Source organism: Felis catus, chromosome D4 (genome assembly GCF_018350175.1).
Source record: "Felis catus isolate Fca126 chromosome D4, F.catus_Fca126_mat1.0, whole genome shotgun sequence".
In the NCBI taxonomy this organism is placed as follows: Eukaryota; Metazoa; Chordata; class Mammalia; order Carnivora; family Felidae; genus Felis; species Felis catus.
This window is the reverse complement of record NC_058380.1, coordinates 70,351,064-70,374,846: the sequence shown is the minus strand read 5'-3', so window position 1 is coordinate 70,374,846 and position 23,783 is coordinate 70,351,064. Positions and strand designations below refer to the sequence as shown.

The window sequence follows — 23,783 nt, the reverse complement described above, 5'->3', positions numbered from 1 at the left end:
CAAGATACACATGCACAGAAGGAAAGGGAAAGGAAAAAAAAAAAAAACAACTTTCCTGAGTTCTGAAGACCAAGTTCAAAGATTGCCCAACAGGCAAAAAAACCATAGCATTTCAACATTGCCAACAAATGTCCCTCTCACTTCAGTGGTAAAATCTCCAAGACATTTCAGATTTGAAGTCGTTGATAAAGAGGTTCTCAGTGCTACGGAAATCATATCAAATGCTTCTTTTAAAGAGAAGGGCCTGTATGCATTTTCCCTATGAAGAACCTGTCCAAAGGATTTCGAAAACACTTTAATATACTTTGCTTCCAAAACATTACACATCGTTTCTCCAACAAATTTATATGTGTTTCCAGAGAACTCCTGGACCCAAAAAAAAAAAAAAGGTACTTAGGTAGAACGTCTGGAGACTCTTTTATGCCAGTATGTTAACAGACCTTCTCTTTTAATTGTTATTATTTCATATAGCAGCAGTAATCATTCCCTCATCTGCAAAGGAAATATATAATCCAGCTGTGGTGACTCCAGTGAAAATACCACATCTGTGGATCATTGGCAACACTGTGGCAAGATTGCTCAAACCTACACAGTCCCAGAAAGTTCTCTTTTGTACTCAAGACTCACGAGGGTACACTTTTCTGAAAGTGCATGTAAACTTTGCCAAAACTGGTTGTGCCTTTGTATGCTAAAAACAGGTTTCAGATTATCCACCCCCTTAAGAAGGATGCTCTCTTGGAACATTATGCCCAGGACCCAGTCGTCAGCAGAAGTCCCCAGATCCCGCCAGGATGGAGGCTTGTGCCAGCGTCCTTGTCAATATCAAACAGCACAGGGGAAATTAACGCCCCGGTTTCAGGAGGAGGTTTCTACCGCGTGGCTGGCAGTAGAGCTGACTGCTGGTTTCCCACTTAGGAGACCGAACAGCTTCCACAAGAAGGGTGGCAGCCACCGTTCAGGTCGCCGTTCTCTTGGTTCTCCAGGGTATGCAGTCAGAGTAGTACGGATCCCTGGGTGGTAATATTCCAGGAATCGCCCCTTCCCCCCAAGCCCACCCCCATGCGTCTGTTCGGTCTTTTCCCAAAGCCCAGTAGCAAGCATTTTATTTCTAAGCCAATCTTCCACATTCAAATCCCCAGCCCAAAGCGCGCCCTGGGGGTTTCTGTCTACAGACGTAATAAAAGAAACGGCAACGTAGCTGAGCCTTGACAGACTTTTATCCCCCAAACACATGCCCTGCGGCTACTGTGCCGGAACGTCGATGGCCCCAAAACACTCGGGGTCCCCTTCCATCCCAGACAATAGAGCAAGAAAATAAAATGAAAGTGGACTTACTGCTATGGCTTGCAGCCTTTCCTTGTGCAATTCCGCCTCTGCCATCCTGGAGAAGGGCACACAGGGAGGGGAAAAAGAAAAACAAAACACACGCTGTAGTGACCTGAGGAAATGGATGGGCACCCCGAGGGGCTGCGCTAGAAGCCCGGGGAGAGCCGAGGGGCGGCCGGGGATCCGCTCTTGGGGTGGCGGGCAGAGCTGTGCGCACGGCTGGCTCGCCGGCTCAGCCTCCGGCCCCCGCCCGCCTGGCTGCGCCCCAGCGCCGCCGCTAACTGCACAGCTCCCCGGCCGCCGGCGGCCGCGCCAGTCGGGGACGTGGGCCACGGGCAGCCGCCGGGAGGGCGCGCCCGCCCCGCGCTGGTCCTCCGCCCTGACGTCTCGGCGCCTCGCTCCGCCCCTGGGGTGTGGGGGACCTGCGGCCGCCGCCCCCCTTGGCTCTAGGCGGGCAGGAGACGGCGGGCTGTCGCGGCGGGGGAGGTGGGGTCCCCAAGGCGCGGACGGGGAGCGCGCTTGCGGGTGGGCACCTGGGGCGAGGGCGCACGGCGAGAGGCTAGGGCGCACGGCCGGCTCCGGGGTGGACGCGCGCTGAGTACGGGCAGGGCGAGGTGGCGCCAGTGCCAGCCAACAGAGGGGCCTGAGGCAGAAAGCGGGGCCCGGAGCGCGAACTGTGACGTGCGGGCTGTGGCCACCGAGTATTCTGGCCGCCTTCTAGCGCATGCCAGATACTTGGGCTTCACGTGAGGACGTTTCCAGTAGGGAAGGGCTGCCTCGCCCACATGCCTCAGATGGCGAGGTCCTCGCACGTCAAGTGGACGGAGGGCAGGGTATAGCTCAAAACAGGCCACCCCTCTGTGAGGCCAAATGCGACTTAGGAAGACAGCAGAGAGTTTGTAGCCTTCGGAGCTCCACCAGGCGGGGCTTCACAACTTAGCTGTGAAACCGTGGGCAGCTCACTTAACCGCTCTGAACCTCAGTTTCCTCATCTGAAAAATGGGGTGTCCTCAGTGATTAATGAGATAAACTATATAAAGGTGCTTTGTAAAGGGCAATCTGTCCTGATCATTATCCTGTGACATTCTGGGCTGCAACGTTGAGTCTTTTCTTCCGAATGCCGTCTTGGAAAGGGCAAGTGGGATCTGGTCACTGAAATGCTTCACCTATTCTTTAAATAGTACTAAAGTGCATCTTTTGCGACAGGCCCTGGGCTGAATGTGAAAGATGGATCAGACCCAGTCCAAAAGGAAATAAATGCTAAAAACAAAAGAAATACTTCTTAATATTCAGGAGGGACCTGCTAAAATTCCGAACATTCATAAGTAAGCTTTCCTGTATAAAATGAAATCATAAACACTGAAGAAAAAAAAAAAAAGGCAATGTGACCTCTATAGACCCTTGATGATTCTATAAACACAGGACTTGAAAGGCATTTTAAAAGGTATGCACATCAAATTTCCCCAAATCACCTCTTTCCTGGGCAAATTCTTGCAATTCAACTAAATTGCCTTTTCAACTTTCACAGAGGTTTAACCTGTCACTTGATGAGCAATTACTCCTCTGCCCGAAGACTGAAGTTAGTCCCCAAAACAGTTTTACTGATTGATTGTTTTCTCTTCCTTTTCATAACGGGTGTGGGTGGAGCTGTGTCTGTGTCATAAATCGAAGCCAATGCCAGATTCCACATTCTCACTCCAATATACATCCAGAACTCCTACTTTCTGGCTGAGATCTATCCCTTTCTTCAAATACTTCATTTTCTCCTCACTTCCAGCACCAGCTCCCACAGGACAAGTTCTTTCCAGGGTGTTTGCTCACAAATAAACCAAGCTGTTATTGCTTCAGCAGAGTGACTGTGTACCCAACAATAGTGGAGAGTAACAAGATGAGAAAAGTGAGGCCCATGAGGTTGAGAGACTCAGCCCGAGCCATAAAGCTGAGATTTAAACTCAGATCAGACTCTCCAGAGCCCATGCTCTTTAGCACTCAGCACAGGTTCAGCAAGTGATACGGTTGGCCGGGGGGCGGGGAGCAGACCCCTGTAATAAGCAAGTAATGAATAAGAACGGGACTGTACATTTACAATTTGTTTAAATGGTAAATTTCATGTCATGTATATTTTACCACAAAAAAAATTTTTTTAAAGGAGTAAAGAAGGGAGATGGGATGGGAGAAGAGCCTGGTCACCCGTTGGAAATGACCAGTTGGAAAACTCTGAATCACAGGTGAAAAGAATCAGGATTGGGGATATAAATTTGGGTGTCATCTATTTTGAGGTTATAGCTAAAGAAATGAGAATGGCCAGAGTGAGAAAACAGAACAAGAAGAGAAGAGTGGCACCTGGGTGGTTGAGCATCTGACTCTTGATTTTGGCTCAGGTGATGATCCCAGGGTCGTGGGATGGAGGCCTAAGTCAGGCTCTGTGCCAAGTGTCGACCCTGCTTAAGATTCTCCCTCTCTCTCTCTCTCTCTCTCTCCCTCCCTCCCTACCTCCCACCCCTCTCCCCTGCTCATGCTCTCTCTCTCTCTCTCTCTCTCTCTCTCTCTCTCAGAAGAAGAAGAAGGAGGAGGAGGAGGGGAAGGAGGAGGAAAGAAAGCCCAGTAAAGGAGTCTGAGAAATATCATCTGAGAAGCAGAAGGAAAAATCAGGAGGGGTGTTTGTATCAAAAGCCACAACAGGAGAAAAGGGGTTTTCAAAAGGGTCAGATGCTTCTGAGAGGTCAAGAAGGATGCAGACTAAGAAGAGGCTATTGGCTTGGGCAGTCAGGAAGCCATAGGTGACATTGGGACAGTAATGTGTGTGTGTGGAAAGTCAGCCCGGAAGTGATTATAGGGAGCTGAGAATGAATGAAAAGTAAAGGGAAAGCATCTATGAGTATAAACCACTCCTTTCAGATCTTTGGATATGAAAGATGAAGGTGATTGGAGGAACAGGAAGGTGGTCTATGGGAAGCAGGGTCAAGTTAAAGGGTCGTTAGGTCAGATAAGACTTGAAATGTTTCTGGAATGAAGGGAATTTTGGCATCAGGAAAGTGAGGCCAAAGACACGATCAGAAGGGAAAATAAGTATTAAGTCTCAGATTAGACCATGAGCACTGGTAGCCTTGGAAGGAAGGAGTAATTAAGCAGGGCAGGAGGATGGAATGGGTAGAAACAAGAAGAAACTTTAAGATGAAGGAGAGAAAAGTTGAGTGAGTGTGTGACACGTGGCCTCGTTTTCCCACCTAATGGAAGGATCATTGGGGTGGAGGTGGGGTGGGGGACTTCAAGAGAACAGAAATGATTTGTAAAGAAGCTGTGGAAAATGGGAAATATTGAGACATGGTTCCCAACCAGAAGTTTGCATCAAAATTTCCTGGAGCACATTTCCCTGAACATATACAAAAATAAATTCCTATGGGGTGAGGTAGGGGTTAGGGATGGGTTTAGAACCACTGTACTGAGTTTACTAGAAATAGACAAAAGATTCGTGACCAATTGTGTATACCTCCTCAGTGGTTTCCAACTACCTAAGACCCATGATACACACTGGTTGTGTGTTTACTCAGCGTTGAAGATTGTCAAGGCAGGTATGGCAAAAAGTCAAAGGAGAGATGAGATTCAGAATGCTGAACCCTGGGGTTTTGTCCAGGTGGAGGTGTAGCCGACTAATGTTGTTTGGATGCCCAATTTGCAAACCCCTTTCCTCTTTGGGGAATTCCCGTATTACAAGCCATAGTGAGAGTTGAGAGCCACCTCTCATCATAGAACCTGGGAAATACCAGACACTTGCTTCCCCAGATCCCACAGAAGCGACAATATGGCATGCAATCTGGGCTCAGTCAGGCATGAGCATCTGCCAAGGATCTTGAAGACACAGCATCCCAGAATTCTTTCAGGCTGGTAGCTCACCTTTGGTCCTGCCCATTGTCCAAGCCCCCTTCTCTAGCCTTCTCGGCTATTCTGTGAATACACTTTCAGTTCCTGCCTTCTCTGCTCCTATCAACTGGAATCAGTTTCTATTGCTTGTCACTAAGAATCCTAAGTGAAACAGGAAGGCTTGTGAAATGAATGGCTGATGCTTGGCCACAGAGCAGAGGGAAAACATCTTCTCCTCTCACAGCACGGCTGCCTTCAAATCTCTACATTTTAGAATTTGAAAAATCATTGAATCCATTACAAACACAGACATTTCTAACCCAAATCATGCCACTTCTTTGATAAACTTTTATTGTGTAGCTATTCTGTACTAAACATTAGGCTATGGCTTGATATCACAAAGAATTCATAGTCCAGGGCTAATATTGGTGACTTGTTGTCTTCCACACATTTACAATCTGGAAAGATCTATTACAATGGTGCAGAATGTGTGTAACGAATCACTAGTTCATGCTGGGATATTAAATTGTGTTGTGTAAGCACTACCCGTATTGTTTAATGGTTTTTCTGATAGATGCTGCATTCCAAAGCATTACATGGAGAGAATACGGAATGCTAGATTTGCAAAATAGATGTTTTATTAATAAAAGTTTCAGTCTATTTTAGAGCATGAGTCCTTTGGGAACCACAGATGAACATAGCCTACTCCCCTGGGGGGAAAACAGGAGCCCTGTAAACTGAGAGGGAAATGACTTGCCAAGACCCGTTGAGTGAGTAAAAGTTAAAGTCTTGTTAAGTGGAAGCTAGGAGCGTGAAATTTCAGAGTAACCTGAAGCTTTCTCTTGACAAAAGTAATTTTAAAAGGAATGCCCGGGTCCTCCACAGTGTTTGTATTCGTATGAGCTCTCTTTTGCCTTTTAGGGTCTTGTAGAATATGTAGTCATTCAAAACATATGTGGTAGCTCTGCACAGAATCAGAAGGAGGGGAACGGTGGTTGGAGGCTTTTGGCTCCTTTGGTTGTGAACAATTTAGGAAAGTTGATGGGATTTCAAGTATGTGCTGTGTTTCTCTATGTGATTCAAATGATAGATTCATCTAGAGAGTTTCCATGGGGCAAGAAAGAGAAGTTAGAAAACAGAACCAACCAAGATTAGGCTGGATGTCCCTTAAGATATATGTTGACTAGGCTCTGTACATGGTAGATTCAAAATGAGCAGTTGGAAATCTATCTAGAAGTGAATGTTAGTATCTTAGTTTGATGGCTTCCTTTTCTCTTGGTTCACTCTGGACATGTCAGCTGACTGATGCTGTGGGTCAGCATCATTTCACGAGAGGAAATGAAGTGGTATAAGGAAGGTATATGGGAATTAGAGCAGGGTAGTTAAGGATCATTCTACATTTGTCTTGCTTGATACTCACATGTTGGCTCATAATAATCCTGTTACTGATAACAGTTTTGAAAAGTGGGATTAGGAAGTAGTAGGTGGGTGTTACGCAGAAAAAAGGCATGAACTCTATGGACAAGTGTGAATCCCGGCCCAGAGATTCATCAACTACACCCTTTGAATTCTTTTAGGTGCCCTTTCCTTCTCTTTAACGTGGGATGATAACTTTAACCTCATAGGGGTGTTGTGAGAAATCAGGGCATCAGCATAAAATACTGAAAAGAGTGACCACAGCAGCTGCTCCAGAACCAGTAGGTCCTAATTACTCAACCCGATGTTGCTTCATTAATAATGTCATAGACGGGACCAAGTGAGTGACTTGGTTTTATCCATCCTTTTATGTAGGCATTTTTTTAAAGAAAGGGGGTGAATTATTATTATTCTTAAAATTCCTCACATTAGTTGGTACTTGTATTTTCTCATAGAGGGGGATTCTGCTCTGTCATTTATTGTCTAGAAACGTCATTACCAGGCTCTTTTTTTTAACGATTCATAGACACTTACAGTCATATCTTTTGGACTGAATCAATTTAATAATTATAAATAAGAAGGAATGAGAAGGAAATGCTTAAGAAGAGATGGATGAAGTCCTAGGAAAAGATGGAAAACAAGCTTGATTTGGGGATGTTTGGGAAGAGAGCTACATACGTAGGTATTAAAGGTGCTCTTCGGTGGAGTTGATTCTAGGTTTGGGTACAAATTAGCTACAAAGGGAAAAAGTCTTTGGGAAGGCCAGTCTGGTTATGTAATGCCAGCAGACACAATTGGGTCATTGGCTTCTCAGAGAGCTTATGGGCCAGTCTAGTTTGCCTTAGTACAATGATCACGATGTGCCCTGTCAGCTTGGAATCCCTTGTTGCAGTGTGGCCGTCGACACTTTCATTGTTAGCCATGACTCGATAATGCTGTACACATTCTGGAAGTCAGCACTACTGACAGGAGAGAGACGTCCTGTGGTGCTGGCTGGGAAGCGACAATGGCCTATCAGTTCAGTCCTGTGTGCTCTCCTGGTTGGAGAATGAGTAATCATATTGGGAAAGCTTAGCTTCAGCCCCTAAGCCCTCATGATGCCCTTTGGAAGGTCTGGGGTCTCAATCTCACATGATTACTCACCCTCCATACGCTAGCAAATGTTTACGAAATCCAACTCTCCCAGATGGGGCCCCCTAGACAAAGTGCCTTTCCCCAAAGCAGCTCAAGGTAGAGTGGAAAGAGCATAAGAAAAAGTGTTGATCTTAGGTCCTAATCCTAATTCTGCCACTCACTGTGTGACCTCAAACAAGTCACTTAACTTCTCTGCACTGAGGCTTTCTGTTTGTAAACTGGGAAGAGGGACAGCTAACTACCTCACAAGGTTCTTATAAAGATGAAAGGAACTCATGAATGAAAAAGTATTCTGAGAACTATAAATGCTCTGTGAGCGTGAAGGACTACAGGGAAAGGGGTGACCTCAAAGTTAGGGACTTAGGGACATAATGACTGGTCAGCGGGGAAATATTTGCAGATCTGTGCAACATTGTAGCAGCCACAGGCTTGGTCCATGGGAGAAAAAACCCTGTTAATACATGAGACAAAAGAGGCTTCCAAGTTTCTGATGGGCTTCTAAGACCATCAAATCAATAAATGAAAATGATCACCACCACCTAGGACTCTCATTGACTCCTGATGTTCCTCAATCACTCAAGTGATTCTTCTTTCTCTGGTCCAAAGACAAACAGCCCCACATTCCAAGCTATATATTTAACTAGCTTCACTAAATGCAGAAAAGTGTGTAGGGGTCTGACGATAAGACAGGAAAAGCAGAGAGAAAGAGGAGAGAAGGAAACAGAAAAGCTTGGATCTTTTGTGCCAATTGTATGTGTCGAGCCTATATTTGAAAGCTACTTGATCTGTGTTTACATGAATGTGTTCTCCTTTCTGCATTCATTCAGAGCTAAATTTAACCCACTAGAGGGGAAGGCATACTTGGGGAGGTGGAGGTGGAAAAAGAGCCGACACAGAGGCGGATGCTTGACTGGGAGCCAGGAGCACTGGGGGAGCTCCAGCACAGGGAAGATCGCCCCTCTGGAGGCTCCAAGGATGGAGTCCATGCGACTTCACAAAGGGACATGTTTTCATTAGAGCAGATGTGCCCTCCATTTCTGAGAAGCATGTGAGCTCCCAACAAGACGTTAGATCTTGTGTGTAGGAGAAAGCGGTTCCCGACTCTCATGAGCTCCCACGCCTGGCCCAGCCCTTTAGGTAGTGGACACTCAGCAGCTCTCCAGGCCTCCCCCAAAGAATGCAGTGTCTGTCCCCATGGGAAAAGTAGCGGGGAGGCTGGCAGGGCTGCTTCTGACGCAAAGTTGAGCTTGCCTTCCGTGACGGTGCCATTCCAGACGTGTTCCCTCCTGGGGCAACTTTCTTAGGATAGGGGGTGGGGGAGAAGGAGGTTGTTGCATTCATAATCTGAGTTGCATTAAGTGTTATGCACCCATAACGGATACAAGATGGTTTTGCCTGTGCTGGGACTCAGCCACCGCCCTCTCTCAGTCCTTTGTGATTTCTCTTCTTCCCACTCAATTACCACTCTCCTCCTCTAACTCCTTACTGTGCACTCGTCTCCGAGTCAAGCCCTCAGTGGGCCATGGTTTGCAAATGGACAAGTCCTTGCCACTCAGATAGGGTTTCCTACGACTGGAGAGTTCTCTGCTAGAAGCGAAGACTTCCCTACAGAACAGGCAGTCAGCTTCCGTCTGGGACTCGGTCCCCTCTTGCCTTGTGGAAATTTCCCTTTGTTAGGATGGGGGAGGGGAGGCCCCTCGGCTTCTGGGATGGTTCTCCTTTATTTGAGGCTCAGCTAAGTCACCCCAGCATCTTGTCAAAGCTTTACCCTGTGTATAGCCTCTCCTACTTTCTACTCCTCCCCAGAGAACTTGACACCTTCTTCATCTGTTTGTCCCACTCCAAATTTGGTGCTTTCTCATACCATATGCTATGTCTGGAATGTAGCCTCCCCCTCGCTTTTCTAACTTTCCAAGTCTCCTCTTGTTAACTCCACAGAGTTCCAGAAATCCCAGCCCCTCAGGGTATGCCTGGCGGTCCCTTTGGGAAGAAAATTGGTTATCCCTCCTAATTCCTAACATAGTGTGTGACTTACAAATTGATTGCTTGATTTGTGATTCTTTCAGTTAACTTTAAAAATCATAAAATCAGAGCCCTGAAGGAGACCTTAAATTAATCAGCATCCCTCAGGCTGCCATGATGGTTGTTGGCATGTCACAAAGCTACTTAAGTTGGGAGGAAGCATGGGTTGGACAACCCTGGCCTTAAATACCAGTTCTACTACATAATGACCTTGAGAAATTTATTTGACTTCTTTGAGCTTAAGTTATTTTATCTGTAGAATGGGAAAGAAAGATAATAGTATCCATTTCATGAGATTATTGTGACCATCAAATGAGGTAAGGTATCCAAAGCTCCAGACATATTGTAGGTGGTCAGTGAATAGTTTTATTATTATGAGCATAATCCTATTTATTCATTGATACCTGTATCAGTCTGGATATGTTTTGCCTGGATGTGCCTGTGTTCGAGTGAAGGCTCCTGAGTTGCTTGTTTGGGCCAGCCCCAGGTACTATGGACTGCACGCTTGTGTCCCCCAAAATACATATATCGGTACCCTAATCTCCAATGTGATGGAGACAGGGCTTTTGAGAAGTAATTGGGTCATGAGAGTGGAGCCCTTGTGATGGGATTAGTGCCCTTAGAACAGGAGGCATTAGAGAGTTTGCTTTCCTCTCCTTCTCCACCATATGAGGACACAGCAAGAAGACAGCCATCTGCAAACCAGGAAGAGGTTCCTCACCAGGAACGCAGTCTATCTGCACCCTAATCTTGGACTTCAGCCTCGAGAACTGTAAGGAAACGTTTTTTTGTTGTTTAAGCACCTTATGGTCATTTGTTATAGCAGCTCACAGCTGACTAAGACACTACGTCTGCCCATATGGCCCTTCAGACTAGAGCTGCTCCTGAAGGCTCTCGACTACCCTTACCACTAGAGTTTGCTATCCAAGGTCTTTTGATGCTGTGCAAACTTTTTCATAACACTTTGGCTTTGCCAAAGTCTGCACATATCATGAGAGATTGAAAGAGACAAAAGTGCAAAGTGTTCTAAAGTGATATATGTTACCATCTTGAACAGTGATCCCAAGCTTTTCGGGAGGGCAAATCACAGAATCCTTTTGAGAATCTGGTAGGAAGTAGAGGATGTTTCCCAGGGAAATGCATATGCATACAACATTTTGTGGGCAATTTCTGAGCTTTCAGGAACCTTTTGAATTCTTCCATGGATACCCTGAGATGATCCATGGACCTCTGGTTTAAAAAAAAAAAAATTCTCTGCTCTGGAACCTAGAATATCAGAACAATTGAGAGAGACAAGAGAAAAGATTTATCTCCAAGATCCAGGGAGCTCACCTTGGTTATTAATGCAAGAGTGAGGGAAATCTGGAGAACTCATGCGTAGCCTCATCGTGCCCCTGACCTAGACAACAGCTGCCCAAGCTGCTTGCTATTGGATCTGAGAGCTGCCTTCCTTTGTTCCAAATCACAGCTCTTGGCAGAGAAAAGGCACTGGGCCAATGAACCCCCTCCCTGGGCATGAGCTATCTCTCTCTCTCTCTCTCTATCTCTCTCTTTCTCTCTCTCCCAACCTGAAACTTCCTCTGACCAATGTCTATCCAGCCTTTAGTCCTTCTAGCATGGCCTTCACTTGATCTCCCCTGAAAAGATCTGTCCTGCATCTGTATACAGTAGGTAATCTTTCAATCTATTCTTGACTCCTAGGATTAGCTTGAAACTGCTTTCTATCAAAACAAATACAGGTATCAGGACCATGCATTTGATCAGAATAATGAAATGATTTGTCCATATCACCCTCGAACAGCATTAGACTGTACTTCATCAGGCACCATTATGAATAGCCTACAATACTCAAAATCTACTTTCCAAGGCTGGCCCCACTTTCTTGCCTCCACCACTGCTGAGGGAAGTCATTTGACTTCCAGTTTGGAACTACCAGCAAGAATTCGAGCTTGACCCAAAACCACTGGACTCTCCAACTTCCAAGGAAAACAGCCCGTCGCTGAATTAAAGACACTGTTAGGTTGGTTGGAGCCAAAACAAATGGAGCAGCCTTTTCCTTAATAAGGGGGAAGCAGCCTTTCCAAGGTGGTGAGGCAAGCAGCAAACGAAGTGTCAGATTTCAAACCCCAGCACCCTGGAAAGCCGGGCAAATGACAGTGTCTTTTAGGATGACTTCAGGGCAGTCTTAAGGATTGAAGTAAAACAGTCTGAGCAAGTGAAATCCTAAACTTGATAATCCCATTATTTTAGAAAACGTCGTTAACAGCCCTAGTCCGTAGAAGAGACATTTGGTAAGAATATGACCATTGTCAGAAAAAAAAAAAAAAAAAAAAGAAACGGGCAAAGATACACTTTGCCATTTTACTTTAACAGAAATATGAACTAGGGCTTTCCTGATTTGTAAGAAAGCAGAAACAGACTGATTTAAGTAAAAAGCTGAACGTTTCCAAATGTCTTTCTAAATTAAATAAAGGTTTGAATGGAGTGTTAGAGAGAATAGCTTGAATTTAAGGGTAAAATTTTGGTTTATTAAATTTATAAACATGTACATGATGCTTATTCTGTCCCTGGATCCCTTCTAAGTGATTTGCAAGCATTAATTGATGTAATCCTCCTAATAGCCCTATACGGGCTGCATTATTATACCCATTTTACAGACAAGGACAGTGAGACACAGAGAGCTTCCACACAGCTTCTAGGTGGCAGATGTAATAATATCAAGTAACAGGCTTGTGCTGTTGGAAGCTTGTACCTGAGTGGGGCTATTTCAATGTGGGGGGGGGGGGGGGCGGCGGTTAACTGCATTATAAATAATATGCAATTAAAAGAGTAAAAGTGATTTCTTTCATTTTGAGGTACTTGGATCATCATCCTTCTGAAGGGATAAGACCTCAGATACAACCATAAAAAGGGGAATCAACTAAGTCAGTTTCTTCCACCATGCCTTTCTTCCTTTTGTCCCATCCCTTTGTCTGTCTGTATGTCTGTAGGCCTGTTGGTCTGCCTGCCTGCCTGCCTTCCTTCCTCCTTCCCTCCCTCCTTTCCATCCTTCCTGGTACAAGTATTGGGCACACACTTCTCACCAAGCGTTGTCACAGGTCCTGGGGATCAGCAGAGAACAAGACTTACATCCCAGGGAAGGGAGAGAGACATGAAAAGCAGGGAAATCTACAATATAACTTCAGAAATGTTCTGAGGAAAACTAACCACACTAAGAGGAGAGAGTGGTGTGCGGATGAATAAGTGACACTCTATCAGAGAAACCCGAATGGAGTGAGTGACAGAACCATGTAAGTATCAAGGGAACAGTGTCCCAGGCAGAGGGAGCAGGCAACGGAAAGCCTCTGTGATGTGACACGGCTGTGCTCAGCATCTTGGAGAGGCAGCAAGGAGACCGGTGTGGCAGGGGCAAAGGGAGTGAGGTGATAGTTGTGGGAAAGGAGGACAGAGAGTGGCCTGGTCAGAGCACGGCCTCAGGAAGGTATGGACAAGGTGTGAAGGAACGTATTTATATTTTAAAAGATCACTCTGGGGATGCCTGGGTGGCTCAGTTGGTTAAGTATCTGACTCTTCATTTTGGCTCAGGTCATGATGTCATGAGTTCGTGAGATCAAGCCCCACATTGGGCTCTGTGTTAACAGCTCAGATCCTGCTTGGGATTTTCTCTCTCTCTCTCTTTCTTTGCCTCTCCCGCTTGCACTCTCTCTCTCTTTCTAAATAAATAAATAAACATTAAAAAAAAAAAGTAACAGATCACTCTGGCTGCCTTGGAGGAGGCAGGAGAGAAAGAAGAAGATTCAAGCAGGAGACCAGCTGAAGGATCGCATGGGGTTGACATGAGAGAGGGTTGACATGGAAGGTGGTAGTGGTAGACAGAATGATGGCCTCTAAAGATGTTGACATGCTGATCCACGGGCTGATCCTGGAATCACATGCTGATCCACGTGCTGATCCATGTTACCTTACATGGCGAAGGGACTTTGGCAGAGTGGACAGGAGTGGGCACTGAGGGAACTGTCACATGGACAGACTCGGAAAGCCTTCATTCCAGGTTGGAGAAGGAGCGGCAGGGGACTGAGGAGAGGGGACATGAGCCCTTGGCTCAAACCCAGTTACATCATTTCTCCAAGGTCAGATTCCTCCATTGGAAAATGAAATTAATAGTGCCTAACCCATACAGGTATCTCGAGGGTGAAAGGAGACAATCCATGTGGAGCCCTGGGCTCGGTGCCTGGCAGCTACCGAGCACTCTCGTAAACGCCGAACAGCAACATTCCTATGAGAGGGGTCCGGTGCCGCGGTTGAGAGCGTTGCCAGGATAGGGTGCTCGGCTCACATACCAGCTCTGTATTTATTAGATGGGGGACCCTGGGCAAGGTGTTTACCTTCCCTGTGCCTCAAGTTCATTCTAAGTAACCTGAGGCTAATAATATCTACCTTATGGGCTACGTGGAAAGGTCTGTCTTGGCCTTTATTATTCTGGCAATGAGGATGATAAATAATGCATGGCTTCTAAAAGATATAATTAGTATTGACTCTAGATCTTATGAATCATAAAATATGAAATGAAAATCCAAAGGATTGGTTTGCCACGTAAACAGTAAGAGTCTTTGTAATCAGGTATTTAAATGACTCATAATTTTGCCTAATCAACATGCAACCAAAAGTTCACGTGAGATAAGTGAAGCTGCTCTTGGCTTCATTTCTGGGGTGATTTCAGGATGCTGTGAGTCCAGTCATATACTCAGCAGCGAGGGCCTCACCGACAACTTAAACCTTGGATGGGGCTGCTATGAGGAAATCACAAGGAGTTTGCAAGATGCCAACGCAGTCTTGGAGAATTAACATCCTCTGTTAGCTGGCTCTGATTGTACCCTTCCACTCCCTCCCCTGCCCAGTGTAACTGGAGACCTCGGAGTCACTATACCTGGACCAAATCGAGGGCCAGGGACTTTGGTATTTAATGATGTCTAGAAAACACACAAGTCATTAGTGCCAAAAACAGAGGCGACAATACTATTCCCACTCAGCAGAGCAATTGGCTTAGCAGTTTAGACACACACACACAAATGGCCCTTTTATGGGTAAAACGATGACCCTGAGCTCTGAAATCTGAAGAGAGCTAAGTGTGTGGCATTTCCTTAAATGCCTTCTGAAAGGGCTCCTGGGACAGTAATGAATGTTCATTTGACATATCTTATCAGAGAAGTCAGAGCGAGCCTGCCTGTGTCTCCTCCCAGGGTTTGGCAGTGTTAGTGACAAACTGGGGGAGCTTCCAGACAGAGTGTGGCACTAGGCACGTGACAGGCCCGGGTGTAACCAGGAGCCACATGGCATCCATCACAATTGGTCCCCGTATTGACATCGAACCCCTGAACAAGCCGTGTGCCCACCACGTCTGCTTGGGCTCAGGGGCTGCACTCACAGAGGGGGGGGCTGTGCACAGCAATACCAGCATCACGGTGGAAATGCAGATGCTCAGCTAGCCTGAAACCTACTGAGTCAGGATCTGCATTTTTGTAAGATCTCTCGGTGATTCGTGTGCACGTTCAAGTTTGAGAAGTGCCGGTCTAGGGCCTGCTGGGTCCCAACTGTGACAACGCAGTGGAGACTCGGGATGCTTTAAAATAATGCCGCTCCCTGAGATCCACTCCAGAAGTCTATTAGGATCTGTTTTCAAATTTCCCGGGTGATTTTATTATGCAGCTAGGATTAAGAACCACTGATCTAGAATCCTTGATGAAGAAGATGATTGTGGTAATGGTGGTGGTATGGATATGGATATGGATATGGATAATGACAGCAATGATTGCAGGGACCTTTTGTGAGCACCTCCCCATGTCAGACTCTTCTTACTGCTATCTTCACTCACCAAAGTCCTATGAAGGGGAACTATTATTTTCTCCACTTCAGAGATGAAGAATTAAGACACAATCTAAGGTCACACAGAGTGGATTGGGTAGAGACAGGATTTGCACTATTAACCTCTTTACAAATCATTGAGCCTGTCCCAGGCTGACTTTATCAGAATCTCTGAGGATGGGGTCTAGGGAGCTTGATTTTAAATTTATACACCAGTGAATCTTTTTCATACTAAAGTGTAATATGTGAGAACCATGTTTTATCCAATCCCAAAGTGGTTTGTTAATTTGGGACTTTGGAAATGGAGAAGAATCAGGGTACCCTGGGGAGCTATGAGTTTGTTCAGCAGTTACCTTGAGCATCATGTACAGGACTGTTTATATACATAGTTGTTCATAATTTCCACTACACAGATGTAAGTCCTAAGTAGCCACATTCCTTCTTCTAATAACTAACTGGTCAGATCTTCTCATTGAAGAAGGCCCCAGTTTTAGTTCAGGTTTTTCCCTGTGGTTCCACATGATCCATGACTCAGTTTTCCTTTTCCCAGTTATTATTCATCCATCCAACCATTCATCCATCCATCCATCCACCCACACATCCATCAATCCACCCATCCATCCATCTATCCAACCATCCATCCATCCAACCATCCACCCATCTACTACTCAATGCCTTCAATTGCCGACCACACTGGCATTGGGATGTAGAGTTGAGTAGGGTGCAACCCTCACAAAGCAACAAAAACATTAATGGGCCTTTACAGAACAATGAATAAAGTTTGGTGATGGAGAAATCAAAGATGCACTGGAGGTAAAGAGGAAAAAGCCAATTCCTGGGGTCTGGGGGAGAATGCCCAGGCAGGAGGGAGGAGCTGGTGGCTCCCATGAAGGCTTCTCAGAGGGGATTAAGTAAGAACTGCACTGCAAAGGTTGCATAAAGCCTCAATAAGGAGGGGAAATGGTACATAAGGAGAGGAAAGAGGCTGGGCAAGGCCAGGAGGCAGGAAATAGTGCAGTCCTATTCTGGAGAGGTATGTGCAAGGTGGAGGGACGTGGGAGATGGCCCTGCTGAGATGAGGCAGGCACCCGGCCACGGCTTCACTCAGCATGTCACATATTCTCCCGCAGGTGGTGGGGAGCCACTGAAGGGTATAAACAGGGAAGTTACTCTGGAAAGATCAGTGGGGCTATGTATTGAGAAAGGATTGTCATGTGAAGACTGTATGCAGGGAGACTATTTTCAGAGTCTTTAAGAGAGATGGGAAGCTCCTGAATTGAAAATAATTGTGATAATGGTAGTGAGTTGAATAGTCCAGGTCCTAACCCCCCGTGCCTGTTAACATGACCTTATGTGGAAACAGAGTCTTTGCAGATGTAATTAAGGCTCTTCCAATGAGGTCATCCTGGCATTTCGGGTGGGCCTTAACCCCAATAACTGGTATCTTTATAAGAGAAAGGAAAGGGGGATTTGGGACACACAGACCCAGAGTGGGGAAGGCCATGTGAAGACAGAGGCAGAGACTGGAGTTAGGCAGCCACAGACCAAAGAACACCAATGATTCAGGCACAAGAACACAGGAGAGAGGCATGGAACAGATTCTCCTTCAGAGCCTCCAGAAGGAAGCAACCCAGTGGAGACCTTCATTTCAGACGTCTGATCTCAAGAACCGAGAACAAGAGAGGATACGTTGTTATTGTTATTATTTTAAGCCCCCCAGTTTGGAGTAACTTGCTCATCCTAGGAAACTAACACAGCAACTAACACTGAGTCCATCCTCTATGCCAGGTACCATGTGAATGGTTCATAGGCATTAGTTCATTTCGCACTCCCGACAGTTCCATAAGGTAGGTACTAGTATTAGCATTCCCATCTATCAGATGGGGAAACTGAGGCATACGGAAGCTAAGTACTTTTCCCAGGGTTACAAAACCAGTAAGTGGCAGAGAAGGGCTCTACACACAGGCCGTCTGGGAGGAGAGCCTGCAGTCTCAGTTGCCTGGTCTAATGTGGGAGAGATGGAGAGGAAGAAGCAGACTTGAGGAGGTGGGGAGAATTACAATTAACATTACATGGCAGTTAACTGGGTATCTGGAGGGTGGGCAGGAGGAATTGAGCCTTCCAGATTTCAGGTGCTGTGGTGCCTCCAACCTCTGAGTTTCCATCAGCTTCTGTTTTCCATGCCACGCCACCTCCCAGGATGTGCTAACCTGTCCACCTCTCTGGTCCTGTTCTTTGCATCTGCTTCTCAAGGAGTCCTCCAGGGCTCTTCCCAAATATGTCCTCGAAGTGGCCCCACTCCTTGACTTCCTGGACAGTGGTCTCGATGCCTCCTTCTCTCTTCTGGCTCTGGCTGCATGTTCTGATATCTTTGAGCTCTCCCCTGGCACTTAACTTCTCCTGACCCTACAATCCTAATGTTTATTCTAGTTCCTGCTCTCAGCATCCCTGTCCCTTTCCTCCCCTGTCCCCATCCCCCTGAAGAATGAGAAGAGGCAGCATCCATGTGAAGGGCTGGTAGGAAAACCAGCCTTGCCTTGTCTTCTAAAGCAAAAGTTCACTTTCTCTGTGTTGTTTTCCTATTTCCCTTTGTTAAATTTCCCTTCCTTTACCGACGGCTGTCCTGAAGGCAAATGACCAAAAAAAAAAAAAAATGTGCTCAAAAGTACTTTTTACTTCTTTGTAGTAATTTAGTGGGGTTCTTTTTTGAGTTTTTTTATGGGTTTTTTGTTTGTTTGTTTTTGGGTTTTTTTTGTTTTGTTTTGTTTTTTGTTTGTTTGTTTGGTCTACATTGTGTTCCATTAGTTTGGGTTGCAATGATAAAGCACAGGGTCTGCTGTGCTATTGCCATATATAGAAGTGTACATTGCTATTTCAAGAAATTGCCAGCCCTTACAATTCCCTCTGCAGATTGGTAGAAAATCTGCCAGTGGGCATAATTGACCAATTAATTTAAAGGTGGGTATTAGTATCATTCTACAGGTCTGTCATTAAAATAGGCTTTTACTATACTCTGAGACAAAAGTTCATTGGAAGGTCCAGGATATTGAATGGGCAAATGTTTTAAATAAAAAGTGGTTACTTGGACCAATAACCCAGGTGTCACTATACTTACTTCCACTGACAAGGTTCGTGGCCCAAAGAGAAACTATTTGGGAGACAGAATTACATAAAGGGATAATGAGAAATTCAAAGGATTGAAAACATCCCTGAAATACTTTGGAAACCTCTTTGGAAAGTGCATGCGTTTATAGGATAGAATGCTATGTTTTACATTGTTCATCTTTGTCCTCAGACATCATTTCACAACATTCCACAAAGTGATATTGTCAACATTCCTGACATATTCATCTGCTTTCAAGCATTCAGATTGTTTTTAGAAAAGCAATAGTCTTATTTGGGAAGAAATTTGCCATGTACCCTATTGGTTTGCCAGCAACTTAAAGTACCATAAGATTAGATTTTCCTTTAATTCCAATACTATTTTATATATATCCTATTGTGTATTCAAATATATCTAAGACATCAAATATCTACTAAAATTGTCTAGGTATTCATATTGAGTTCATTTTACTTAATACTGACTTTTGCTCCTTACAGTCTAGAAATAGAACACAGTAAGTCACGATTAACTGAATATTGCCTCTGGAGTGATCTTTAATGAACATAAACCTTCATTCAAACAATAGACAATCCAAAAGGAGATAGTTAAAACTTGCTCACACTCCTTCAATGCACATGCTGAGATAACGTACCCTGACACAAAATCAGAGATTGAGAGATAATTTGCACTTTACTTGGAGTAGAAAAGCAAACTTTAAAAAATAAGAAAAATTTGACACTTGAAAAACTACCAGCGAGCCACTGGGGAAAAAAATTCAGTATGTTCGCATTAGAAGGATCAGAAAGGTAAGATTCCTCTTTTACTGGTTCATTTAACAGTATTTAATGAGCACCTACTATATAATAGGGACTGTGCTAGTTTCTGGGCTTATAGTGAGTGAATTTCTGGTAAGTGAAAGAAAACTCCTCCAACCAGAGCTTATAGATCTTCTTTTTACCTCTCCCTTCCTAGATGTTGGGGGAGAGGGAGCCTGGAGAAGTACATAAAACAAAGTCTTTCAAATCAGAGTTCAGTTCAATCCCAGTACTTCATTCACTAGAGTTCTGTTTGGGGATAAACCACATAAACAACCTGAACTTCAGTGTCCTCATCTGCAGAATGGGAATAATAACAATTTGTAAGGTTCTCATGCAGATTACACAAAACACTGGGCACTGTGGCAGTGCTCCATACAAAGCAACAGTAAAGTAAGCAATAAAGAACATTATAACAAATATTAAACTTTTTTTCTGTCTCCGTATCAGTTTCTGCTCTGCCTCTCTCCCACTTCCTTTTCACTCCTTCCTTGTGACCACTGTCTAACCACTCGCATAATTTTGGTGAGCAAGCCTACTTAGCCTAAATTCCACAAAGCAATGGGGAAATTGTTTCCCCTGGGTTTCATTGCAAAGGGCTGTGGCTTAGCGTAAAAAAGAGCCAAACACAAAAAGCTGCAGAGTATATGATTCCTTTTATATGACATTCTGGCAAGGACAGAACTATAGGGACAAACATCAGATCAGTGATTGATAGGGGCTGAAAATGGAGAGACAGACTGATGGTGAAGGGGCCCCAGGGAACACTTCGTGGTGATGGAAATGTTCCGTATCTTGATTTTGGAGGTGATTATACACCTGTATACATTTGTCATCACTCACTAAACTGTATACTCGCAAAGAGTGAATTTTACTGTATGTAAATTATACCTCCATAAACCTGACTTTAAAAAAGAAGACTGTGGCTTAGGGCCTTCAAGGCTTCCTTCAGGAAAAAAAAAAATCTATAAGCAATACAGGAAATTAGTGATGCTCTTGGGAATACACTTGCATGAAACTATAACAAAAACACACATTGATAGTCATCCTAAGAGAGGTACACAGTTCTCTGGGAAATGAGAGACAAGAGAAACATCCATCCAGGGGTACCAAGACATCATGGAAGAGGTTGCATTTAAACTGAGTTTGAAGATTGCAGTTAATCACTGGGTTTTTTTTTTCTTCTCTACCAACTATGATCAATATCTTAGACCGTAGCCTCTGTTTATAAGTTGCTTGCAAAATTTGTTATAGGTTTGCTTCATTTTCTATTCTAAAAGTTCATGTGTGATGTGTCTGCCAGCAATTAAGTAACTCACATTATCCTGCCCCTTAAAAAAACAATCGGTTTTGAGGCTACGTTTTCTGAGTTTGTGGTATTTAGGACATTGGTTTTTACATGTCCACTTATAAAATGTTCTTCCATTCTAGGAAATGAAGAAAAGCACAATGTCATTAGAGGAGACAGCATGGCCACGTGTAAGAGGTTGGAATGGGGTCCCAAAGCCTGATTCTATAATTCATAAGTGGCTCTACAAATCAAGATCAATAATCCAAAAGAAAAAGGGAGGGAAACTATATAAAGACAGTTCAAGAGAGAAAATACAGGGACATTTAAATGTATGAAAAGATGTTCAACCTCAATGTGACTAGTGAAATGGTAACTTCTCAATATATGTTTCTATGAATCAGTGAGACATAAGGTCAACCATCCAGTACAAAAACAAACAAATTAAAAAAAAAAAAAAAAGGAAATGGACAGTTCATAGACCAGAAAATATAAATAGTGCCTTGGAACATATAACAAGATGCTTAAACTCACTCATACTAAGAGAAAGGCAAATTAAAACTGAACTGTTTCATCCTCACAAACCTGGCAAAGGTTTCTGAGTTTGTTAACACAGCGTTAATGAAGGTATAGGAAAATCCGCTGCTGCTGCTGGGTCAAGCTTTACGGAGAACCATTTGGCAATGTCTATTAAAACTACAAATGCACAATGACTTTGACCCAGCAATCCCACTTCTACGAATTTTATCCTACTGATCACCTGTGTGCAAAAATGACATGTTACTCACTGCAGAATAGCAAATAAACGCCCCTCGGTAGGGCTGAGTTTTTGTATATCATACAATAGAATACCTTTCACTGTAAGAGAGAATATAAAAGCTCTTCATATACTGATAAGGACCAATCATCTAATCATATTAGAAACAAAAAAAAAATCAAAATGCAGAAGAGTGGAACCATATGTTAACATTTAGGTTAAGGAAGGGGTGAGAGTGGTGTTGGAGAATGTATGTGTGTATTTGCTTATATATACGTGGACCATCTCAGGAAAGATATGCAGGTAGCTGGTAACAGATTTGTCTATTGGGAACCTCAGAGGAGTGGAGGGGCAGAAGGCTTTGGTGGTATGCAATCTTTGTGTCTTTTGAATTTTAGCCCACGTGAACAAACTACCTATTCAAAAATAAATACAATTTTAAAATTAATAAAAATCAAAACAGATAAACCAAGGGGGAAAAGAGAGAAATCTGGGATGTACTCCTCATTCAGCCATTATGTTTTATGACCACAGAGAAGTCCCTTCCCTTTTTTAAGTGGGGCCTCCCCATATATAACATATAAATAAATGAATGTTTAATATCAGATATTCATAAGGACTTTATAAAAAAATAAGTAGGATAAGGGGACAGGGGAGGGGTGGAGGTGGGGGCTGGGTGCTATTTTCAGATCAAGTTGTCAGGGAAGGGAGCTCCTTAAAAATCCAGAATCTCAGGCTCTGCCCCAGATATCTGGAATCAGAATCCCCAATATTATAAGATCCCCAGATAATTACTATGCACATGGAAGTCTGAGACACCCCTACTCATAGTCATCTTGAGTAGCTATGAGTAGCTATGAGTAGCTAACCCCTACTCATAGTCACCTTGAATGTGACCTCCTTCCAGAAGGCTTCTTTCACTCTACCTTTATTCTACCTAGTCCACACTGAATGCCTTTCTCTGGTCTCCCATGATCCCGTGTGTTTCCCTCCATATTTTTTGCCACATTAATAATTTTCTGGATTCTTCTTCACCTCTACCAGAAGATATGCACTGCTATCTCATAGTCCTCGGCATAGAGCCCAGCAATACGTAACAGGTGTAAATAAATATTTCTTTAACAAACGAATAAATGAATGGATGAACCAGTCCAAATAAAAATGTGTGGAAACGTGTTCAGTTATCTTTTTGACATTTACTTACTCTCAGACATTTCTCCCTTTGGGTTCTTGCTATACGTTCAACTGCCAACCCATCGAGAAAGAACAAGCACACCCCTGGAAATAGCTATGCTCCCCATCCTCCCACATGGCAAGAGCTCAGGCATTTTAACAAATATGACTCTTCCAGCTAAGTCTTTGCTTGCCTATGGATTCAGCTCAGATTAGAAATAAAAGCTTTAGGTTCAGATGACGTTTTTGAAGGGCCAGAAATTCCCTAGAAATCCTACCTTCATCTTGCTCTATGTGATGCGTTTCCCAAACTGACTCAACTTCTTATTTTGCAGCTCAAACTCCTGCAGAATTCCAACCACACAGAGGAGAGGAGAAAAGCCCAAGCAACGTGGTGTATCGGAACCCATTTACCACCATGTGTGCATGTGACTTTCAGGAGTGAAATGAAAGGATGCTAGCCAAATCACAGCATGGCGGGAGTTCCCTCCAGAGGCTGGCCACAGTGATGGCAAGAAAAGCAAACAAAAGGAACATTCTTTCTCCTCGTGAGTGAAACAAAGACCCTACTGAGAAGACTGAAGTGAGCAGTAGAGCTGTAAAATCAACAGAAATGGGGGCTGTCTGTGGGGGAGGCATCTGGTTTCAATGTAAACATCCTTAAAATGTTTCAAGAATGAATGCGCATTTGAATAATTTATTACTAAACTTTTTTTTTTTTCACCATGGATATTTAGGGAAGATTCAGAATTGAAGATATCCTCACCTATGCCCAACTCAACTGTAGTTCCTACTCAGTTGAGACCTTTTCTGAGTAGAGAACATTTGAAAGCAAATGAAACAGAATTGCCTGTGCAAATCCAGGATCGCCTGGCTGGAGGAAAGTATATTCTGAAAGACTCACATGAACATAGAACGTTAAGTAGATTGTACAGTTTGCACAGGAAGCCAGGGTAGGGGTGCGGTGGGGGTGCCAGTGCCTCTCCCTGCTCTGGTTTCTGTTGGAAGTTTCTGCATTGGGAAAGA

The 23,783-nt window shown here is 44.2% G+C and overlaps 1 protein-coding gene and 1 long non-coding RNA gene across 16 annotated transcripts in view; one reads left to right on the top strand and one right to left on the bottom strand.

Annotated features, from left to right (window-relative positions):
- PALM2AKAP2 (PALM2 and AKAP2 fusion) overlaps nucleotides 1-23,783 on the bottom strand; it is a 488,279-nt gene that overhangs the window by 329,987 nt on the left and 134,509 nt on the right. For 11 of the 13 annotated variants that reach the window (XM_045043558.1, XM_045043567.1, XM_045043561.1 and 8 more), the window contains one exon: nucleotides 1,336-1,381. In XM_045043558.1, the coding sequence (XP_044899493.1) occupies nucleotides 1,336-1,380 (45 nt within the window). In that variant the 5' untranslated portion in view covers nucleotide 1,381. The other 2 variants (XM_045043559.1, XM_045043557.1) reach the window with 2 other exon arrangements.
- LOC109493909 lies at nucleotides 5,869-23,438 on the top strand. Of its 3 annotated transcripts, none has more exons than XR_002148394.3 (4): nucleotides 5,869-5,957; nucleotides 10,440-10,531; nucleotides 20,971-21,025; nucleotides 23,093-23,438. It is a non-coding gene; the product is annotated as an uncharacterized LOC109493909 (long non-coding RNA). The 3 variants fall into 3 exon arrangements; XR_006589110.1 differs by having other exon boundaries at nucleotides 5,873-5,957; nucleotides 10,433-10,531; XR_002148395.3 differs by lacking the exon at nucleotides 10,440-10,531 and having other exon boundaries at nucleotides 5,873-5,957.